The 17,149-nt window shown below is 45.4% G+C and overlaps 1 protein-coding gene across 2 annotated transcripts in view; it reads right to left on the bottom strand.

Annotated features, from left to right (window-relative positions):
• Positions 1–1,205: 1,205 nt before the first annotated feature.
• Zzef1 (zinc finger ZZ-type and EF-hand domain containing 1) overlaps positions 1,206–17,149 on the bottom strand; it is a 115,758-nt gene continuing 99,814 nt past the window's right edge. For both annotated transcript variants that reach the window (XM_071603310.1, XM_027922614.3), the window contains 10 exons: positions 16,454–16,554; positions 14,895–15,030; positions 14,443–14,802; positions 12,864–13,007; positions 11,501–11,669; positions 11,223–11,321; positions 10,566–10,731; positions 6,288–6,441; positions 5,612–5,683; positions 1,206–3,839 (listed from right to left, as the gene is read on the bottom strand). In XM_071603310.1, the coding sequence (XP_071459411.1) occupies positions 3,759–3,839; positions 5,612–5,683; positions 6,288–6,441; positions 10,566–10,731; positions 11,223–11,321; positions 11,501–11,669; positions 12,864–13,007; positions 14,443–14,802; positions 14,895–15,030; positions 16,454–16,554 (1,482 nt within the window). In that variant the 3' untranslated portion in view covers positions 1,206–3,758. The remainder of the gene's footprint in view (positions 3,840–5,611; positions 5,684–6,287; positions 6,442–10,565; positions 10,732–11,222; positions 11,322–11,500; positions 11,670–12,863; positions 13,008–14,442; positions 14,803–14,894; positions 15,031–16,453; positions 16,555–17,149) is intronic.

Below are 17,149 nucleotides of genomic sequence, written 5' to 3'. Positions count from 1 at the left end.
GTTCTGGGTGGACATGGTGAGTGGATGAGCACAAGGCTATGGCTACAGCAAGGCTACAGCAAGTGTGCTCAGCTCTGTGCTTTCTTGCTCCCATTCCACGCTATCACAGTATCTTGTTCTTTATCAAATAAGGAGGCTTGACTGGCTGAATCCTATTTCTCTTCCATGCTAAAAGGCTTGAGTTCAAATTGTCTTGTGTTTCTGAGTCTCTGTAGATCGTGTGCTGGTCTTAGAGTGAACTTCTCAACTCTTCTATGCTTTCCAGCTCAGCAAAGCAGTCTGTCTCACCAGTGGCCAGGGCTCAGAGACACAGAGACCTGCTTTTCTGGGTAAAGCCCCATCATGCCCAGGTGACAAGATGAGGAGGGGAGGGCACAAATATCAGCCCTAGAGGGAGAATCTGGGACTTGGGAGCACCCCGTTCTCCTGAATGTCACCCCAAACCAGGCCTCTGCCCTGCCTCAGTAATGGTAGGGACTCCCCAGAAGAGTTTGGGGCTTTAGGGTTATGTGTCAAGCTTGTAGGGCTAGAACAAATGGGCCTCAATAGCTAGCTAAGTCCATCTCCCATCAAAAAGGCACTCTCCTCTAACTTGCAAGACAGCTCTTGGCCCTGAGGAATGTCTGAGAAATAGGCAATGCAGTATGTGGCAAAACAAAGATATGAGGAAGAAGCGTGAGACCCAAGGGCTGCAAACAATCAGCCCTCGGTTGTCAGAAGATGGGTTCAGAGGCCAGCAAGAGGGAAATGACTCCTAGGACAGCAGCTGGTCCTGGGACCTGATCCCTGCCTTCCTCTTCATGCCCCCTCCCAGCCTGTGCCCTGTGAGCCACAGGAGGGGTGAAGGACAGTGGGATCGGATTGAGAAATCTTGCTGGGAAATACACTCAGGACACCATTTGTGTGCAGAGACCTCAGGAGCCCTGAAAAGGAGGGTTAGTCTGAAGTGAATCCAAGCCCTTGGAAGGTATGAGGAGGGAGGGGGAAGGTATGAGGAGGGAGGGAGAAGGTGGTCCTGATTGCATCCACCCTAGTCATGTGGCAGAGGGGGCTGTTGGATTCCAGAGACATTGAGATGATGAGGCCAAAGAGCTTTCCTGATTCCTTTCAAACCCAAAGCCATGAGATTCTATATATCCCATCTGTTTGGGTTTAGTAGAAACTCTAAGTATAATCTTCAAAAGAGAAACAGAAATGAGAGGGAAAAGAATCACACACAGTTGTACTTTTTTATATAGAATTTGTACAATATATTTCTCTTCATTTGCATATTTTATCCACAACTTAACATCCTTTTTATAGGCTGAACTCACTCAGCTGATATAATCAAAATTCTTTCTTTCAACCAAATAAGAAAAATTCAAAATCGTAAACCTGTAAGAAAACAAATTAAAAACGATGATGAAAATAAGTCACTCCTCTCATTAGGAACAGTGTCTGTACAATATATGATTTAGAACAGAATTTCTTTATAGATTAGGCACATGTTTCCACGACACCATATTCCTGCCAGTTTTATCTCATTCCAGCAGTCTTGCTTCTTAAAAAGGGTCACAGGGATGTTGGCCTTGATGGAAGTCCTTTGGGATTCTGCTGCTCTGGGTTGGGGACCAGGAAAGTGGGGTATGGCTCGACGGCGCCACCTGGTGATCAGAAGCAGAGGCAGCGATGGTCTGTAGGGAGGCTAGGTCAGGCCAGGCCAGGAGAGGCCCTGCCAGATGGCAGCAGTTGTGTGTGAAGGGAAAACCTAGGCTTGTTCTATGCAAACGAAGTACAGAGAGACCCAAACAGCAAGAGTGGCGAACAGAGAGAAGCTCTGAAGAGTCCAGCGTTTATTTACAATTGCTCTTCCTGGTGGGAGGGTGGAGTAAAGCTGGTGGGCACTGCTGAGGGAGCGACTCTGCCCTGCCCTTCCCATCTGCCCAGCTAAACTCAGGTCAGTCCAAGGTGTGGAGGGGTATGGGTGGCACCATCTCCTTGTCTATTTTCCAGGCTGTCCTTCATTGAGTCTGAGCCCACAGTGGGGCCTCTCCTCCAAGCACTGAGACTTGATCTTTGATTGCCCTCTCTAGAAACTTCTCCATATTGAGACCTTTTTGGGTGAGGGTGGCACAGACCATGGATCTTCTCTGGTGTTCAGGAAGCTCACAGAGCAAGGTTGGTTTGGTAAAGAGCAAAAGGTGAGCAAGGGGTTTCCACCGAACCTGTGGGGATAGAACTCCCTACATCCCAGCAGTGGGGGAACCAGGCCAGGCCCCACCCCCAACATCAAGGCAGTGCACCTTAGGTCACTGCTGCCTTTCTTCCTGTCCCCTCTGAATCCCAGCCCCTCCCACTCTGTGACCATTTCCCCTGTACCCTGGGGCTCGGCTGAGAAACTAATTCTAGGATGGGAAGGACAATGCATCTTGGTCTTCTCAGCTAGAAGCAAAAGTGCCCTTGCAGGAAGTTGCTCCCACAGCTGCACATATCTGCCTCTGTAGATTGAGGCCAAGGGGCACAGTGCGCCATGGTGAATACAATTGGTCATGTTTGGCCCTTCCTTGGTTCGGCCTTGTGTGGTGATGTGCCTCTGACCCAGACACCTGTCTTTGAATGATAGCCACCTCAGGCATTCTTCATTCCTGCAAGTGCCACTGAGGCTGGTCCATGGCCCACATGCCAATCCAGCTTCACACTCTAAAGTGTGGCTCTGGAAAGAGAATAATTAGCACTTCAGGGCAAAGCTAAAACCATAAAAATAAAATTGTAGAAGAGCATTCATTAGAACTAATGTAGTTATTGCTAGACAAGTGACAGCCAAGCAACCATGCAGGGCCCCACTGGTGGCAGACGTGACGGACTACCATGACCATCAAGCAGAAATAAAATCATTTCTCCTAAAATAAGACCTCCTCTGAAGCACTGCAAGCCTGCAGGTACCGAGGCTAGAGGATTCCTCCAGCTCTGCTACTTTCACGCATACCAGCTTGTCCCCTGAGCCACCAAGCCCCAGGTCATTCCCTAGGGGCCCTCTCGGTGAGTCAATACAGTTCTGTTCTGAAAACGCGAGATGGAAACTAAAACATGTCAGAACAACCAACTGAAAAAATCTGAAGTGCTGGGAGCCGGTGTGGGGCGGACGTGCAAGGTGGCCTGCTAGCTGTTCCCAAGGGCACTTGTTTTCACCGGGGAGTCCTCTGGGACAGCTGGGAGTGCAGGATCTAGGACAATGGGTCCTGTTCGGAATGCTCGGGGATCAGTGGTGGCAGGGCTCGTGCCAGTTGTGGTTTGGTTTTGATTTCTGAGTCTCAAGAAGAAAAAGCAAGGGGGGCTCCCAGCCAAGCTGCCACTGCTACAGTCTCACTATGAGGGTGGCTCTGGGCAGCTGGTGCCTTCCCCCTATGATGAGTATGGGCGGCTCCAGCTCAGCAGAGATAGAACCTTTCCAGAGAGGCTGCTTCCAGGCCTTCCCATGCCATCAGCTTCTGTACAGACAGCCCCTGGAGGAGGCTGGTCTCTCAACAGCCTTCCTAAGGGCCCCCTGCCTGCCCTTCCTCAAGTCACTCTGCCCTGTGTTGCTTGTTCTCATGTGCAATGACCTGTGTACACACCGAGCCTGCACGCAGGGAGTTCTCGGAGATGAGGCTGCCTGGCATCTGAAGTGAGCTTGAGGAAAGCTGGGCGTTGAGGCCATGTGAGTTTTCCTGAATGAGGCTGGATGTCTGCTCTAAACCCCTGTGGACAGGTTAGTGAGACCCATGCATATCACATGGAAGCTAACACTCGACGTTCCAGAGGCGGGTGGCCTTGTTTGGGTAGTTGATGGCCAGGCTGATAGCAGCGATGTTCTGCAAAGCCTGTGGAGGGAGAGAGTTGTCACCAGGGTCCAGGGTCATTCACTTACTCATCCACTGAATGCTGAGCACTGAGGAAGTAGGGATAGGTTCCCAAGGTGAGCCAGATGTGGTCCCTGTCACCTGGAGGACTACAGGCTAGAGTGAGAGGTGTATTTTGGGGAGAAACAGCACAAAGGTGCAGAAGAGGAAGGACACGACACACATGAGAAGTGAGTAGCCAGGGTCAGGGAACCCCATAGGGGTCAAAAAAACAGTGTTGGGAAGGCAGATGCCCTGGAAGGCAGGTCAAGTCTGTCCTTCAAGCTGAGGGCAGCGGGAGAGTGGAGGTGGAGGAGGGAATAGGGGGACAGGTCAAAGACCACTGGTGACAAACTAGATGGGCTGTGTGAGGGTCAGGGAGGGCAAGGAGGCAATGGAGACTGGATAAGGGGCAGGTACCAGAGCCAGGCACACAGGAAAGCTGCCATGTTGAGTTTCTAGCACCCAAACTGTTAACTACCAAAACTCCTTATACTGTGTCATGAAACCAAGCATGGTGGCAGCAATGTTGGCAGGTGGCTGTTAGGAGGGAAGGAATTTTTACTCTGTTCACAAACCGCAGGTGATGCTCACAGACTCTTCAGTCTTTGCTGAGGCAATTCTAGCTTCAGAGTTGCCATTCCTAAACTGCATTGATCAGGGACACCCTTTCTTTTGGGAAGACTGTGTGCAGAGAGGACTTTCAAGGGATACAGCTCTTACTTGCTCTGGCTAGGAATTTTAGCTGTAAGCCCACCCAGGTGTGACTTGTGAGCTTCTGTGTCCTGCCTGTCTGCTATGGGGGTGGGTCACAGTCTGTAGGTTTTCATGAGCAGCCTGAGGCTGGGGAATTCCCACAGCCCCCTCTGGGGTAATGAAGGTCATGTTTCACTGTCTTGTGAGCACATAGTGCCGTTTTCCAGCAGCTAAACTGTGAAAATATGGCAGACCGAGAGCAGCTACAGATGAGAATCCAGCTGCCAGACATTAAAGAGATCTGCAAAAATGGAACACACTGCCATCCTTCTCAGTAATTATTTTGTAAGATGGGAATGATGGTTAGCCTAATGTGGAGTCCCGACTACTTGGGAGGCTGAGGTGGGAGGATCTTTTGAGCACAGGAGTTTGAGACCAACCAAGAATCTGTCTCAAAGAAAACAAACCAGAGTATTGAAATGAGTTGTTTTTCACAAAACAAGTAACTCATATTAATATGAAATGTGTTTTCCATTATTTAAAAAATTAATTGATAAATGTTTAAATTTTGATTTTAATTTCTAGATTTAAATATATAATTTCTAAGAATATATAGTAATGTATTTGATGCATACTTTCTGGGATCCTCATCAATTTAAAAGTGTGAGGGGTCCTGAGTCTAAACAGCTGTCGGAAGAAGAGTTTTCCTATGAGGGAAGCAAATTACATCCAAAAATATCTGAAATCTGACTGTGTGGAAACTTCAGGGATCAGCCAAACTAAATTTAAGGCACTAGTTGTTTTGGTTTTAAAGACACAAATTCTTGCTAGTGTCTTCTGACCCTACAGTTTAATACAAGTGACACTGATAAATGGGGCTCGCCTGCTCTCTCTGAGCACCAGAGGGAAGGGACTGAATTGGAACCAAGCTCTGTAAATTGCAGGAAGTTAGTAGTTGTTGCCTAGGGCACCACAGTCTGCCCTGGCAATGGTAGGATCATGATGTCCACCACAGGGACACGGCCCCAGGGACAGCTCTGCTAGGGGAAAGGAGGTACCTGTGCTGCACAGCGGAGAAGGTGATCATCCGTGGTTAAGGCCAGCAGGTACTCCTGCAGCAAGCCAAGCTCCTGTGGAGAAAGCATGGCCAGTGAGCAAGGGCAGCATGACCAGATGGAAGGAAAGCCCACCCAAGAAACAGAAGTCCCACTTGCTCTAGAGCCATGGAAAGAAACTGATTGGAGAGGCCAGGGGCTGGTTCCAGGGCTGGTCCTGCCCTGAGGCAGGGATCCCCCTCCTCAGGTCAGTCTCTCCTGACTGAGGGGGAGAGGTAAAGGCGTCTGAAAGGCCCTTTCATCTTGCACATTCAATGAATCTATTGTGCCCAGGGGAAGAGAGAAGAGGAGGAAGAGGAACCCACTCCATTCCTTTGATTTTCCAAAACTCCCTTGTTGTCAAGGGCTGGTCTAAGGCGGTACCCCTCCCTCCCCCTTTGGCTTTAGGCCAGACAAAATAAGCAATCCAGTGCTGACTCGAGGGCTTCCCAGGGCTAGGGAGAGGAGAGGGCCCAGATTGAGGGCCACGCTGGCCTCCCTGTGCAGGCCTGCCAGACAGCCGGTGGCCCAGAATGGAGCTATGGCCCGAGTCCTGCTCTGAGTAGTAGAGGGGGAGAAACACATGGAGCACCATCCTCCCTGCCTAGGCCTTGGGGCTAGAGGTGGGCAGGACCCTCACCTGGGCACGGTTCTCCGTGACAAAGAAGAGCTCAGTGAGGGCACGATGTAGGGGGAGGAGGATGCCAGGTTGGGTCACGTCCTCAAACAGGCCGTATTCCATGTGGGTAAAGAGTTGCCACAGTGGCTTCAACAGTGCAAGGTCACAGAGATCACTGCAGGGGGAGTCCAAAACAGGGTTGGATAACTGAAGACCAGGCAAACCACAGTGGACAGCTGGTGGCAACTGCGGCTCAGACCCTTTCTCCCACTCCTGGTACAGCTATCATAAAACAGTCCCACCCACACTCCCTCTAAAATAGCTGCCACCAACAGCAAAGAGGGAAAAGCAAAGAACTTAAAACCGACCCCAAGGCAACAGGAGAGCCTGAAGTATGTTGACTAGAATTATATTGTGCATCTTTTTTTTGTTTTGTTTTTAAAATTTCTTACATACATGACAATAGTGGAATGCATTACATTCATAATTATCCATTCACAGCACAATTTTTCGTAATTCTGTATATAAAGTATGTTCACGCCAAATTATGCCATTATACATGAGCTCTCTTATTGATTTTTTTTTTTGTGTGTGCATCTTTAAAAATGACTGTTGGGAAGACCTTCCAATGACAGTGGGAAAATCTGAAGACAAATGTTAAGTGAAAGAAAGCAAGATGTAACACCACACACACAAAAGATAATTTAAAAGTGAAAAACAGAACTACTTAAAATATCATGACAGCAACCATTATTTTGATGCTAGGCTTGTAAAACACAGAAAATTTGCTTGCAAGGTTGCTCAACCAGAGAGTGCCTAAGAAAAGCAGAGTCCTTTTCAGACCCCTGAGGAGAACAGAAGCCAGGGCCCGTGTTTCAGTGGAGGGTGTGCTGTGATTCTAGCTCAGCATTCTTCAGAGAAGGAAAAGCAGAAAATCAGTAATATTCTGGGGCTTACTATATGATCTCTCTCTCTCTCTCACACACACACATACACACACGTAATGATTTTGCCTTTTCTCTTTGCTTTTTCTCTTATGACTTGAAAAAGAATGCTGTCCACTTAAGTGGTATCTTAAGTCAACAGTTTTCCCTCAGAGGAATAAGCAAACAGGAAAATGCAATTTAATTTGATTTATAGAGACAGTGTCTTTTCCTTTTTTTGTTGTTACAGCACTGAGGATTGAACCCAGGGCCTCAAGCATGCTAGATAAGTGTTCTTCCTCTGAGTCACATCCCAGACTTTATAGAGACACTTTCCAGCTAATTTTTAGGAAAGCACTAGGAATGTGAGATAAAGGCACCCAACTAGTCTGGCCTCCCTCCCCTGGGGGTACCTCTCTGGTTTGGCCTCTAGGCCAAGCTCACAGGCCAGCATATCTCTAACTTTCTAAGGAGCAAACAGCCAAGGGTGGCAAGGTATCTTGGGAGCTCCCTTGAGGAGTGCAGGAGTGTCTCTACTGGAAGAAGACTGGCAAAGACCTGCAAACTACAGCTCTGCCAGACTTCAGACTACAGATGTATTCACCCAAATAGCTCTCATTGGAAGTCCACATGGGGCTAAGAGAACCTTGATGCCTGCATATGAGGACATGGTGGTAACAGCAACCATGTCTAGATTTCCCTCTCACCCTCCCTGACACCACCCTATGGCTGACTTCATGAGCTGTCATTTTTCTTACCTGAATTGGAGAGTCCTTTATTTATTTATTGGTGATATTGGGAATTGAACCCACGGCCTTATGCATGCTATGTAAACGCTCTGCCGCTGAACTACATCCCTAGCCTTTTAAAATTTTATTTTGAGACAGGGTCTCACTAAATTGCTTAGGGTCTCACTAAGTTGCTGAGGCTGGTTTCAAACTTATGATCCTCTTGCCTCAGTCTCCTGAGTAACGTTACAGGTATGTGTCACCCTGTCCAGTGAATAAAGTTTTGTTTTTTTTTTCTAATTTTGTTTAGCTGTAAATGGATACAATATCTTTATTTTTATTTACTTTTATGTGGTGCTAAGGATTGAACCCAGTGCCTCATGCATGCGAGGCAAGCACTCTATCACTGGACTACAACCTCAGCGGGAATAAAGTTTTTCTGAAACAGCAACTCTATATGACAACAGAAGACAACCTTTTATTCCAAATATCATCAGCCTATTTTGGCTAGCATTCTATATGTCTATATGCCTTAAAAATGACAGAAAGATGCAGGAAAATGGAATTCCTAACAGATGGGGGTCCATCACCTTTCTTGTGAGAGGAAGAATAAGGCAAATAATGCCTGCAATTCCTACTTCTATTCAACATTATATTGGAGGTACCAGCTAGTGTAAAAGACAAAAAATTGTTTCTAAGAATTAAATATAAAATGTACACGACATGACTGAGCACTGTTTTATCTACATGTACACTCACTCTTTTTTTTTTTTTTTTTAAAGAGAGTGAGAGAATTTTTAATATTTATTTTTTAGTTTTCGGCGGACACAACATCTTTGCTGTATGTGGTGCTGAGGATTGAACCCGGGCCGCACGCATGCCAGGCGAGCGCGCTACCGCTTGAGCCACATCCCCAGCCCTGTACACTCACTCTTAGAATAAAAAAATTTAAACTGTGTATGGTGGCACACACCTGTAATCCCAGTTACTTGGGAGGCTGAGGCAAGAGGATTGTAAGTCCAGGACAGTCTGGACAACTTAGAAAGATCCTGTCTCAAAGTAAAAAACAAAAAGGGCTGGGAATGTAGCTCAGTGGTGGAGTGCCCCTCAGTTCAATCTCTAGTACCACAAAAAAAGAACAAACAAAAATTTTATCAAGGTTACTAGATATTAGGGCAATATATAAATATATATCAAATTGTTTAGTCTTTTGCTGAGATATGCATATTTCAGCAAAAACAAAAATAAGTTTAAATTATTAATTATAATAGCATCAAAAACATTAAACCCTAGAAATAAATTTTAAAAAATGTTGTGCAAGTTGTCTACATAGAAAACTATGAGGGGCTGGAATTGTGGCTCAGCGGTAGAGCACTCACCTAGTACATGCGAGGTCCTGGGTTTGATCCTCAGCACCACATAAAAATAAATAAATAAAGATATTGTGTCCAACTAAAAAATAAATATTAAAAAAAAGAAAACTATGATATATTATGAAGAACTAAATATGGCGGAAGATATAATGGTTGTGGATTAGAGGACTTGATTCTCCTCAAATTGATCTAGAGTCCATCAAAATCTTATTAGGGTGCTTTGAGGTATAGCTCAATGATAGAGTGCTTGCCTTGCATGTGAAAGCTCTGAGTTCAATCTTAGTACTGCAAAAAAAAAAAAAAAAAAAAAAAAAAAAAAAATTTTCCTTAGGTGAGACAGGTATGCATGTGTGAAAATGTGCGTGCGTGCTCGTGTGTGTGTGTGTGTGTGTGTGTGTATGCAGGTATGGAAGCACATGAAGAAATTAACAAACTGATTGTAAAATGAAGTGCATAAGGTTAAAAATACCTAAGATAGGGGCTGGGGTTGTGGCTCAGCAGTACAGTGTTTGTCTAGTATGTGCGGGGCCCTGGGTTCAATCCTCAGCACCACATATAAATAAAATAAAGGTATCATGTCCAACTACTTTTACTAAAAAATAAATATTAAAAAAAAATATCCAAGACAGCGGGGCATGGTGGCACACACCTGTAATCCCAGTGGCTCAGGAGGCTGAGGTAGGAGAATCACAAGTTCAAAGTCAGCCTCAGAAAAGAAAAAGGTGGGGGATGTGGCTAAGTGGTTAACTCCCCCTGGGTTCAATCCCTGCTACCAAAAAACTCAAGATAATCATGAAGATGAACTAAGCAAAGGACTTATACTCTTAGATATGTAACTCTGTTATCTCTATTATAAAGCTATAATCTAAACAGTGTGGTACTGGCAGATGGATAGCCAAAAGACCAAAGAAACAAGAGTGAACAGAAACAGACTTATGCATGTGTGGACAAGGGTAGTGCTGCAAGCGGGTGAGGGAAAAAGTGGTCTCTGAAGAACAAGTGGAGACCTGTATGGTGGACTATAGAGCAAAGTGTGCAAGGAAAAACAAGCTTCTAGAAGGTAACATATGAGATATCTTCATGACCTTTAAGTATGGCAAAAATTATTTAAACAGGATACCCAAAGTACTAACGGAAATGATAGATGAAATGGAAGACATTAAAATTACATAAGCCTTTTTATCAAGACACTACCAACAGAGAGAAAAAAAGCAAGCCATAGGGTTGGGGGAGACATCTGCAATCCATATGGCCAACAAATGACTCGGAGCCTACCTGTGGGTGCAACAGTGCACAATCCTCAGAAGTAAGTGGATAGCTTTTAGTCGCTGGTGACCAGTTTGGCGACAAGCAACGCCCACCAGCCATTCCCAAATTTTGCCCAATGGGAGATGAGGCACGACCCTTTCTTCTGACAGCATCTGTTTCAAAATCTCGAACCCTGGCCAATCCCCCAAAACACAAGTATTTTAAAAACCAACTCTAACAATTAAGTACATTAAGAATTATAAATTTTATAAACAGTTTATAAAAATAATATATTATAAACAGCACAGGTTTTAATAAATAGGATAAAATAATTGTGATCATTAAAATTTTAGCTGAAACTAAGCTTTTTGTAAAAATACAGGAAAAACAGGAACAACATTCTCAGTTTATCATTTTTTACAAAATGTCTTGGCAAATTCCAAGGGAACCAGAGTCTTATTTTGGTCTCAACAGATGGCTCTTTTATCTGACCATTCACATTTACAATTAGCTAAACATATCATATCTAAGAAAGGCAGGCATGAAGTTTGTGAGATACCTTTGGGAAGCCTTAGAGAAAAGTACTTGCTTTAAAGTTAATGAAGATCAGTGACACGATGCCACTAACAGCTACAGAAAGTCCTGGCCAGCAAACTATACGAACGGAAAGAGTAGAGCACACACCTGTCTGGAATCGCCCTAGGTGTCCAGCTGTCACGGTGAATTTGTAGCCCCACTCAGTGTTGCTCATGTCAGAGGTAAATCGGTAGTACAGAGTATCTCCTGGGTCACAAAGAATCAAAGACACATCAGGAAACAGGAGCAACAGGGAATGGCAACTGAGGTGTTGCCAATGAATGTATTAAGTTCAATTTGAAATCCTCCAATAATTTCCCTTCTCAGTATTACACTTAAAGCCTTCATGTGAAGAGTCTATATGACTGAGTATTTTTTTTTACTACCTGGAAGCTCAAAATCTTTCCATTTCTGTTGAGACCCGCTGAAATTGTGTCGATCCTGCTGAAAGTCACTGCTGCTAGACATGGCTAATTCGTCACAGCCTTCCTCTGTGTTGCACTGAGGGTCAAATTTGATTGAGAGGTAGATTGCACCAGGAATGTGAACTTTATCCTAGGGAGGAGTGACAAAGAATGCTTCCATCGCTACTGACCACTGGGTACCACTGTGACTGTCATAGCAACTGGGGGTATGAGAATGAGTAAGTCAGAGTCCTGCCCTCCAGGGGCTCTCAGTCCAGCTGGGACATGGAGAACACAAAGACCGCAGTGTGGTGCAGAGTAGGGCACAGCAGGACAGGCAGAAAAGGGTCCAGTGTAGGGGTGGTCAGGTTGTTGTGAAAAACAAAGACAAAGGAGAAACTTATCAGGAGAAAGGGGCACATGAACACACTGGGGAGTCTTCAGGAAAGGAGCAGCACTGGAAAGGTCTGGCGTCTTCAGGCTCTCTTTGGACAGCAGGGTGTGCCTTAGAAAGGAGAAAGCCTTGGTCTTGACTAAAGAAGGGTCACTCTACAACTGCTTAGAGACAGGCTGGGCTGGGGCCAGACCAGAGGTGGGGAGTCAGGAAGGAGCAGCAGCAGGAACCCCACAGAAGGAGAAGACAGTTGGGGGGAGACAGGGAAGACAGTATGATACTCTATGGGGCACGACTTGGTGGCTGATCAGAGATTCTGTGAGGTCTGGGGAGTGGGAATGGAGCCCAGTAAAGAAGAAGCTTGGACGGAGAGGGTGAGGTGGACTACTGCAAAACATCTCAGCTGAGCAGCAGGTGAGTTCTAAACCAGCTTTCGGCACCCACCCTGTTGCTGTAGGATGCTTTCCACTCAGAAGCTTAGGTCTTGCCAACTCCAGCATTTCTAAAGGGCTGAAAAATGGCACGTGCTATTGTTGAGAATAATTGAGGCTGCCCCACCCCTGGTTCATCCAAATTCCTCTCTCTATTTAGATACAAATTAAGGGTGGAAAAGATGAGGCTTTTTGGTTCTGGTAATTAAAAATGGGGCTGGAGTCACTAAGGTGTGGCCAGGTCTCCAGGAGACAGTTGAAGAGCAAGGCTAAACTAGAGCCACACACTCACTGCCACCAGAAGCCAAGAATTTACTCTGAGGAGCTTGTGTGGGAAAAAGTAAACTCCCTCCTGGAGCCAGAGGGCCATTTTCCCCCTACTAAGACAAGGAAGGTGAGGAGAAGGGAGACTCAGCTTCAGAGAAGAGACAGCAGGGTGCAGAAGGAAGCACTTTCTTTGTCAGGGCTATGAAGGGAAGAGCTACTGAGGGAGGACGTGAGGGAACTGCTCAGGCCATACCTCAAAGCTGGTGTTGTTGTTATAGGGGTGTTTCGATTCCCTCACTTGCACCTCCATTCCTGGCTCCTCCATGAACTGGCAGGCAGCCAGGGCCATGGTCCCCAGCATGTTCTCTCGGCAGCCCTGCAGCACCTTCTGTAGGATCTGGTGGGACACAAGGGAACTAAGGGCAGGACCTGCCAATGGCCTCAGGAGGAAGGAGGGAGAGCCTACCTTGGCCCAAGGTCCACCCAAAGGTTCTAGCATCATCCTGGATCCAAAACAAGTCTCTGCCACCCTTTCCCCGCAAAACCAACCCATTGGCCACTTCTAACTCAACCAGGTCTCTGCTGTAAATCAAAATACTGAAGTCTTTTCAGAATAATGCTACTTCTAAGAAGTCTGAAAGAACTAATAAAACCAATCAGAGATGATCCTGGCCCCCAAAGAGATACTAGCTGAGCAGGTAGAGGAACCTCTGGTTAAGTAATTCCAGCACACAGTGATTAATGGCCAGGATAAAGTATAGAGTGAGTAGCTCCATAGGATATGAATGGAGGAAGGACATGTCCAAGAGAAGGACTACTAGGGGCATAATAATTCCCTTGTATCCAGAAAATAAATATAACTAGAGAACTGTAAGCATCTCCAGGGCTGTGTCACTGGCAAATGACCTAGAAGAGACTTAGAAACTGGTGGTATTCTTAGATGGATGAACTAAGGGTTAGAAGACACCACGTGCATGTAGGCCAGGGGGATAGAATGGAAAAGTACTAAATGTGACTTGAGATTTCTGCATTTGAAATGGAAAGATGGTGACAAAACTTTCTGATTCAGCTGAAAGAAGTAGCCAGGGCTGCTGAGTTCTAGGCCAGGATGTCTTCTGCTATGTTGGGTCCTCTGCTTCTAGGTAGTACGAACTGGAAGAGAGGCTTCTCACTCAGCATTACTTTAAAAAACAAATTGAAGACTTAGTTTAAAAACAACAGAAAATGGCCTTCAGCTTGAAAGTTAAGATTAGAGAATTGGACAGAGACCCTGGTGAGACTCCAGCTCTGCTACCCAGAGGCCAGGAGTCTTGGAAAAGCCGCTCTGGCTTGATCTCCACCTACGATATCTGGGGTCATGATGTAACACAGGTATGAACAGAGCATCTGACCTGAGTTGACATTCTAGAAATGATGCTTTAAAACAGAAGACAAAAACCTCTGTCTTCCTATATCATGGAAACAGGCTACCAGAGAGTCCTCACTAACCCTGTCCTCTGGACTTTGTATTATGTGAGACTCTGGGACAAGAAAACACAAAGACTACCTAGGAGAGTTGTATGATGTGTAGGTGTAAACAACAGAGGCAGAACCCAGGCAGGTTTCATGGGACCACTATTGCCAACATTCTCTGAGCATCAAGTCTGTGCTAGATTGTAAACTCTGCTCCAAGTCAATCTATGGGAGAATCAACAGTGACTCTACCTTTGCTGCTTCATATCTGTCGGGAACTAACTCCAGAAGCCTATCCAAACTGAGACAGGGGCCACTGAGATAGGGAGGAAAGGGCAGAGCCTGAAGGATGAGTGCATAAGCTTAATATGTTTAACTACCTTCTCCCACTGGTGTTTTTCCTCCAGCTGCATGAACATATCCAAAATATAGGTCATGTGTGCAGGGCCACTTAGCTCCAGGATGTCCTCGCTCACTGGCACATGCCTGGGCCACTCGGCTAGCAGGGAGGCAAGCACATGGCGGGCATAGAGGACAGCTGTGGCTTCATTCACTCGGAAGAGGTAGTCCCGGACAGCCCTCTTGCTCTTGCAGTTCAGCTCCTTGTGCAGGAGGGCAGCACTCTTGCTACGGCGCTGCTTGGCATAGCTCTGCTGTAGCTCGCTCTCCGTGCTGGAGATCAGCTTCTGGGTCACAGGGTTTGATTCAGCAGTGGCTTGGTTGCAGCGTGCAGGCCAGGACTACAAAGCCAAGACCACTGTTACAAAGGTCTGGCCTTTTCACAGTGGGGGAGGGGGGTGCAGACACTTTGTTCCCAAGGTGAGTGACATACCAAGCATGGCAAGATAATCATGTCTGTATCCATAGCTTTGGCGCTCTGCTCTTCCAGTCTCAAACTTCTACTGGGCTGCCACCTCTGAGCCAGAGACCGTATCCTTTCATCTGTGGTGAGCTCATCTCCATCAAACCTGAAGGGAAAAATCCACAAAGTTGGGTACATCAAATGTACAAAGACAAGAGTTTCACCTGTAATCAAATTTGTCAGAATGTTATCAGGACTATTTTCCGGTAAGTATGCAATTACAGTATTACTCTCTATATTCTATATATTGGAGTCACAGCATTTATTCATTCATGTGTGTAGAGAATAAAAACTGTCCTTCAGGATCTATTCTGTTTCTCTTTTAGAAACAAGGTTCCCTGGAATTCTAGCAGGACACCCAGTCACCCAGCTAGAGACACGGTGCCCAGCCCCAGCAGCTTGATGTACATGCAACTAGATTCTTGCCAACTGGAGGTGAGGTATTGTGCCCCATCCAGAGACTACCCTCAAACAATTGGACTAAAGATGTGCTCCTCTCTCTCCCTCTTATCTTTCCTCTGAAATGGACCCAGAGATGGTGAGAATGAGCTAGCTTTGATTACACACATGAGGATAACACCCTTGGGATCACTAGATTACTTTATGGGGCAGAACTGTCACCAACCCTGGACTGTTACATGAAATAAAAATTCTATTTGTCTTGATCTGTAATATTCCTGCTTTTTAAGTTATAGCAGCTTCAACTATCCCTGACAGTCATCGTCTCACAGCCTCTGCTTCATCTCACTAAGGACTTAAGGCAATATATAAAAAAGAGATATATGATAGAATAGAAACATGAATAAAAAATTAAATTAGAATTTGTGATAAATTAGAATAAGAAGTCAAAGGGGTGGGGGTGCAGCCCAGTGGTAGAGTGCTTGCATGAGTGAGGCCCTGGGATTCATTTTTAGGACCATATATGTATGCATGTGCATGTGTGTACATGCACACACACACACACACACGCACACACACACACACACACACTCAAGAAGTTAAAATTAGGATCTGGAGATAGAGGAGATCAGATTGCAGATACATGAAGTTCTAAACAAATTGATGAGCTAAGCCCATGAACAACCTCTGAACCTCTTGGCCAAGAGAAAGGAATATTATTAATTACATAATCACTATTGAGACAAAGCCAGGAAAATAATTTATAATGGTGAAAAACCAAATCCAAAACCAAAAAAAAACCCTTTTGAGCAAAAATGCCTCCTCTGTACTGTCTGCTCATTGGGGTCACATATGAGAGCCCAGTGACTGCATCCATAAAATGGGTTTGCTCTAAGAGGCTGACTGCATAGGTATCCTTTTCCAAGAAAGCCAACCACATACTTCTTGGTGATCCATGCAGTGCAGCACAGTTACCTTTCACGTGACTCCACAAAGAACTACAAACCAGCATCCTTCCTGAGCCTGGCCTGGCAGGGCTTCTTTCTGGATCCCACTAGCAGCTGGCTCATCCTCCTACCCTCAACTGCTGTCTCACTTGGCACACTGTGGTGCAATTAAATGTCCCTTACCTCTTCTGAACTTCCAGGAAGAAAGAATCGGTCTTTTTCATCTGCAGCTCAAATATGGCCCGGAGAATGTGCAGAGGGGCATTGAGGGCATCATGAGCCATCTAAAGGCATAGGAGGAAGCAAAAGAGAAACGATGAGCAATGTTTCAACACGTTAGTGAGAATCTGAAATTAGAAGGGATAAAAACCATATCTCAAAAGTTACTACAGGTTATGATTGAAGAATATTATACAGGTAATTTTAAAAAGCACATAAAATTATAAAGCATTACAACATGAACTATAAAACTTACATTATTATTGTAAATTCAAAGAAAAGATGATGACAACAAAACACACAATTCTAATAGTTAATATTCGTCATTCCCTGCCAGCTTCTCTGTAGCTGTCCCATACTCAGGTTTGACAACCAGCACACAAACCTAAGCACTATACTTTATTTATTTTTAATTTTTAATTGTCAATGGACCTTTATTTTTATTTATTTATATGCTGTGCTAAGAATCGAATGCAGTGCCTCACACATGCTAGGCAAGTGCTCTACCACTGAGCCACAACCCCAGCCCCAACTATACTTTCTTTTGAGATTTTTTTAAACACTGTTTTTCTGGTATATATTCTGCACTCTCTGCTTACTCTTCATATAGTTAGACTCTCTGAAGTCCAAGTTCCACTCATTTCACATTATTCCAAACAA

This window comes from Marmota flaviventris, chromosome 17 (genome assembly GCF_047511675.1).
Source record: "Marmota flaviventris isolate mMarFla1 chromosome 17, mMarFla1.hap1, whole genome shotgun sequence".
Lineage (NCBI taxonomy): Eukaryota > Metazoa > Chordata > Mammalia > Rodentia > Sciuridae > Marmota > Marmota flaviventris.
This window is presented reverse-complemented; position numbering and strand designations above follow the sequence as displayed.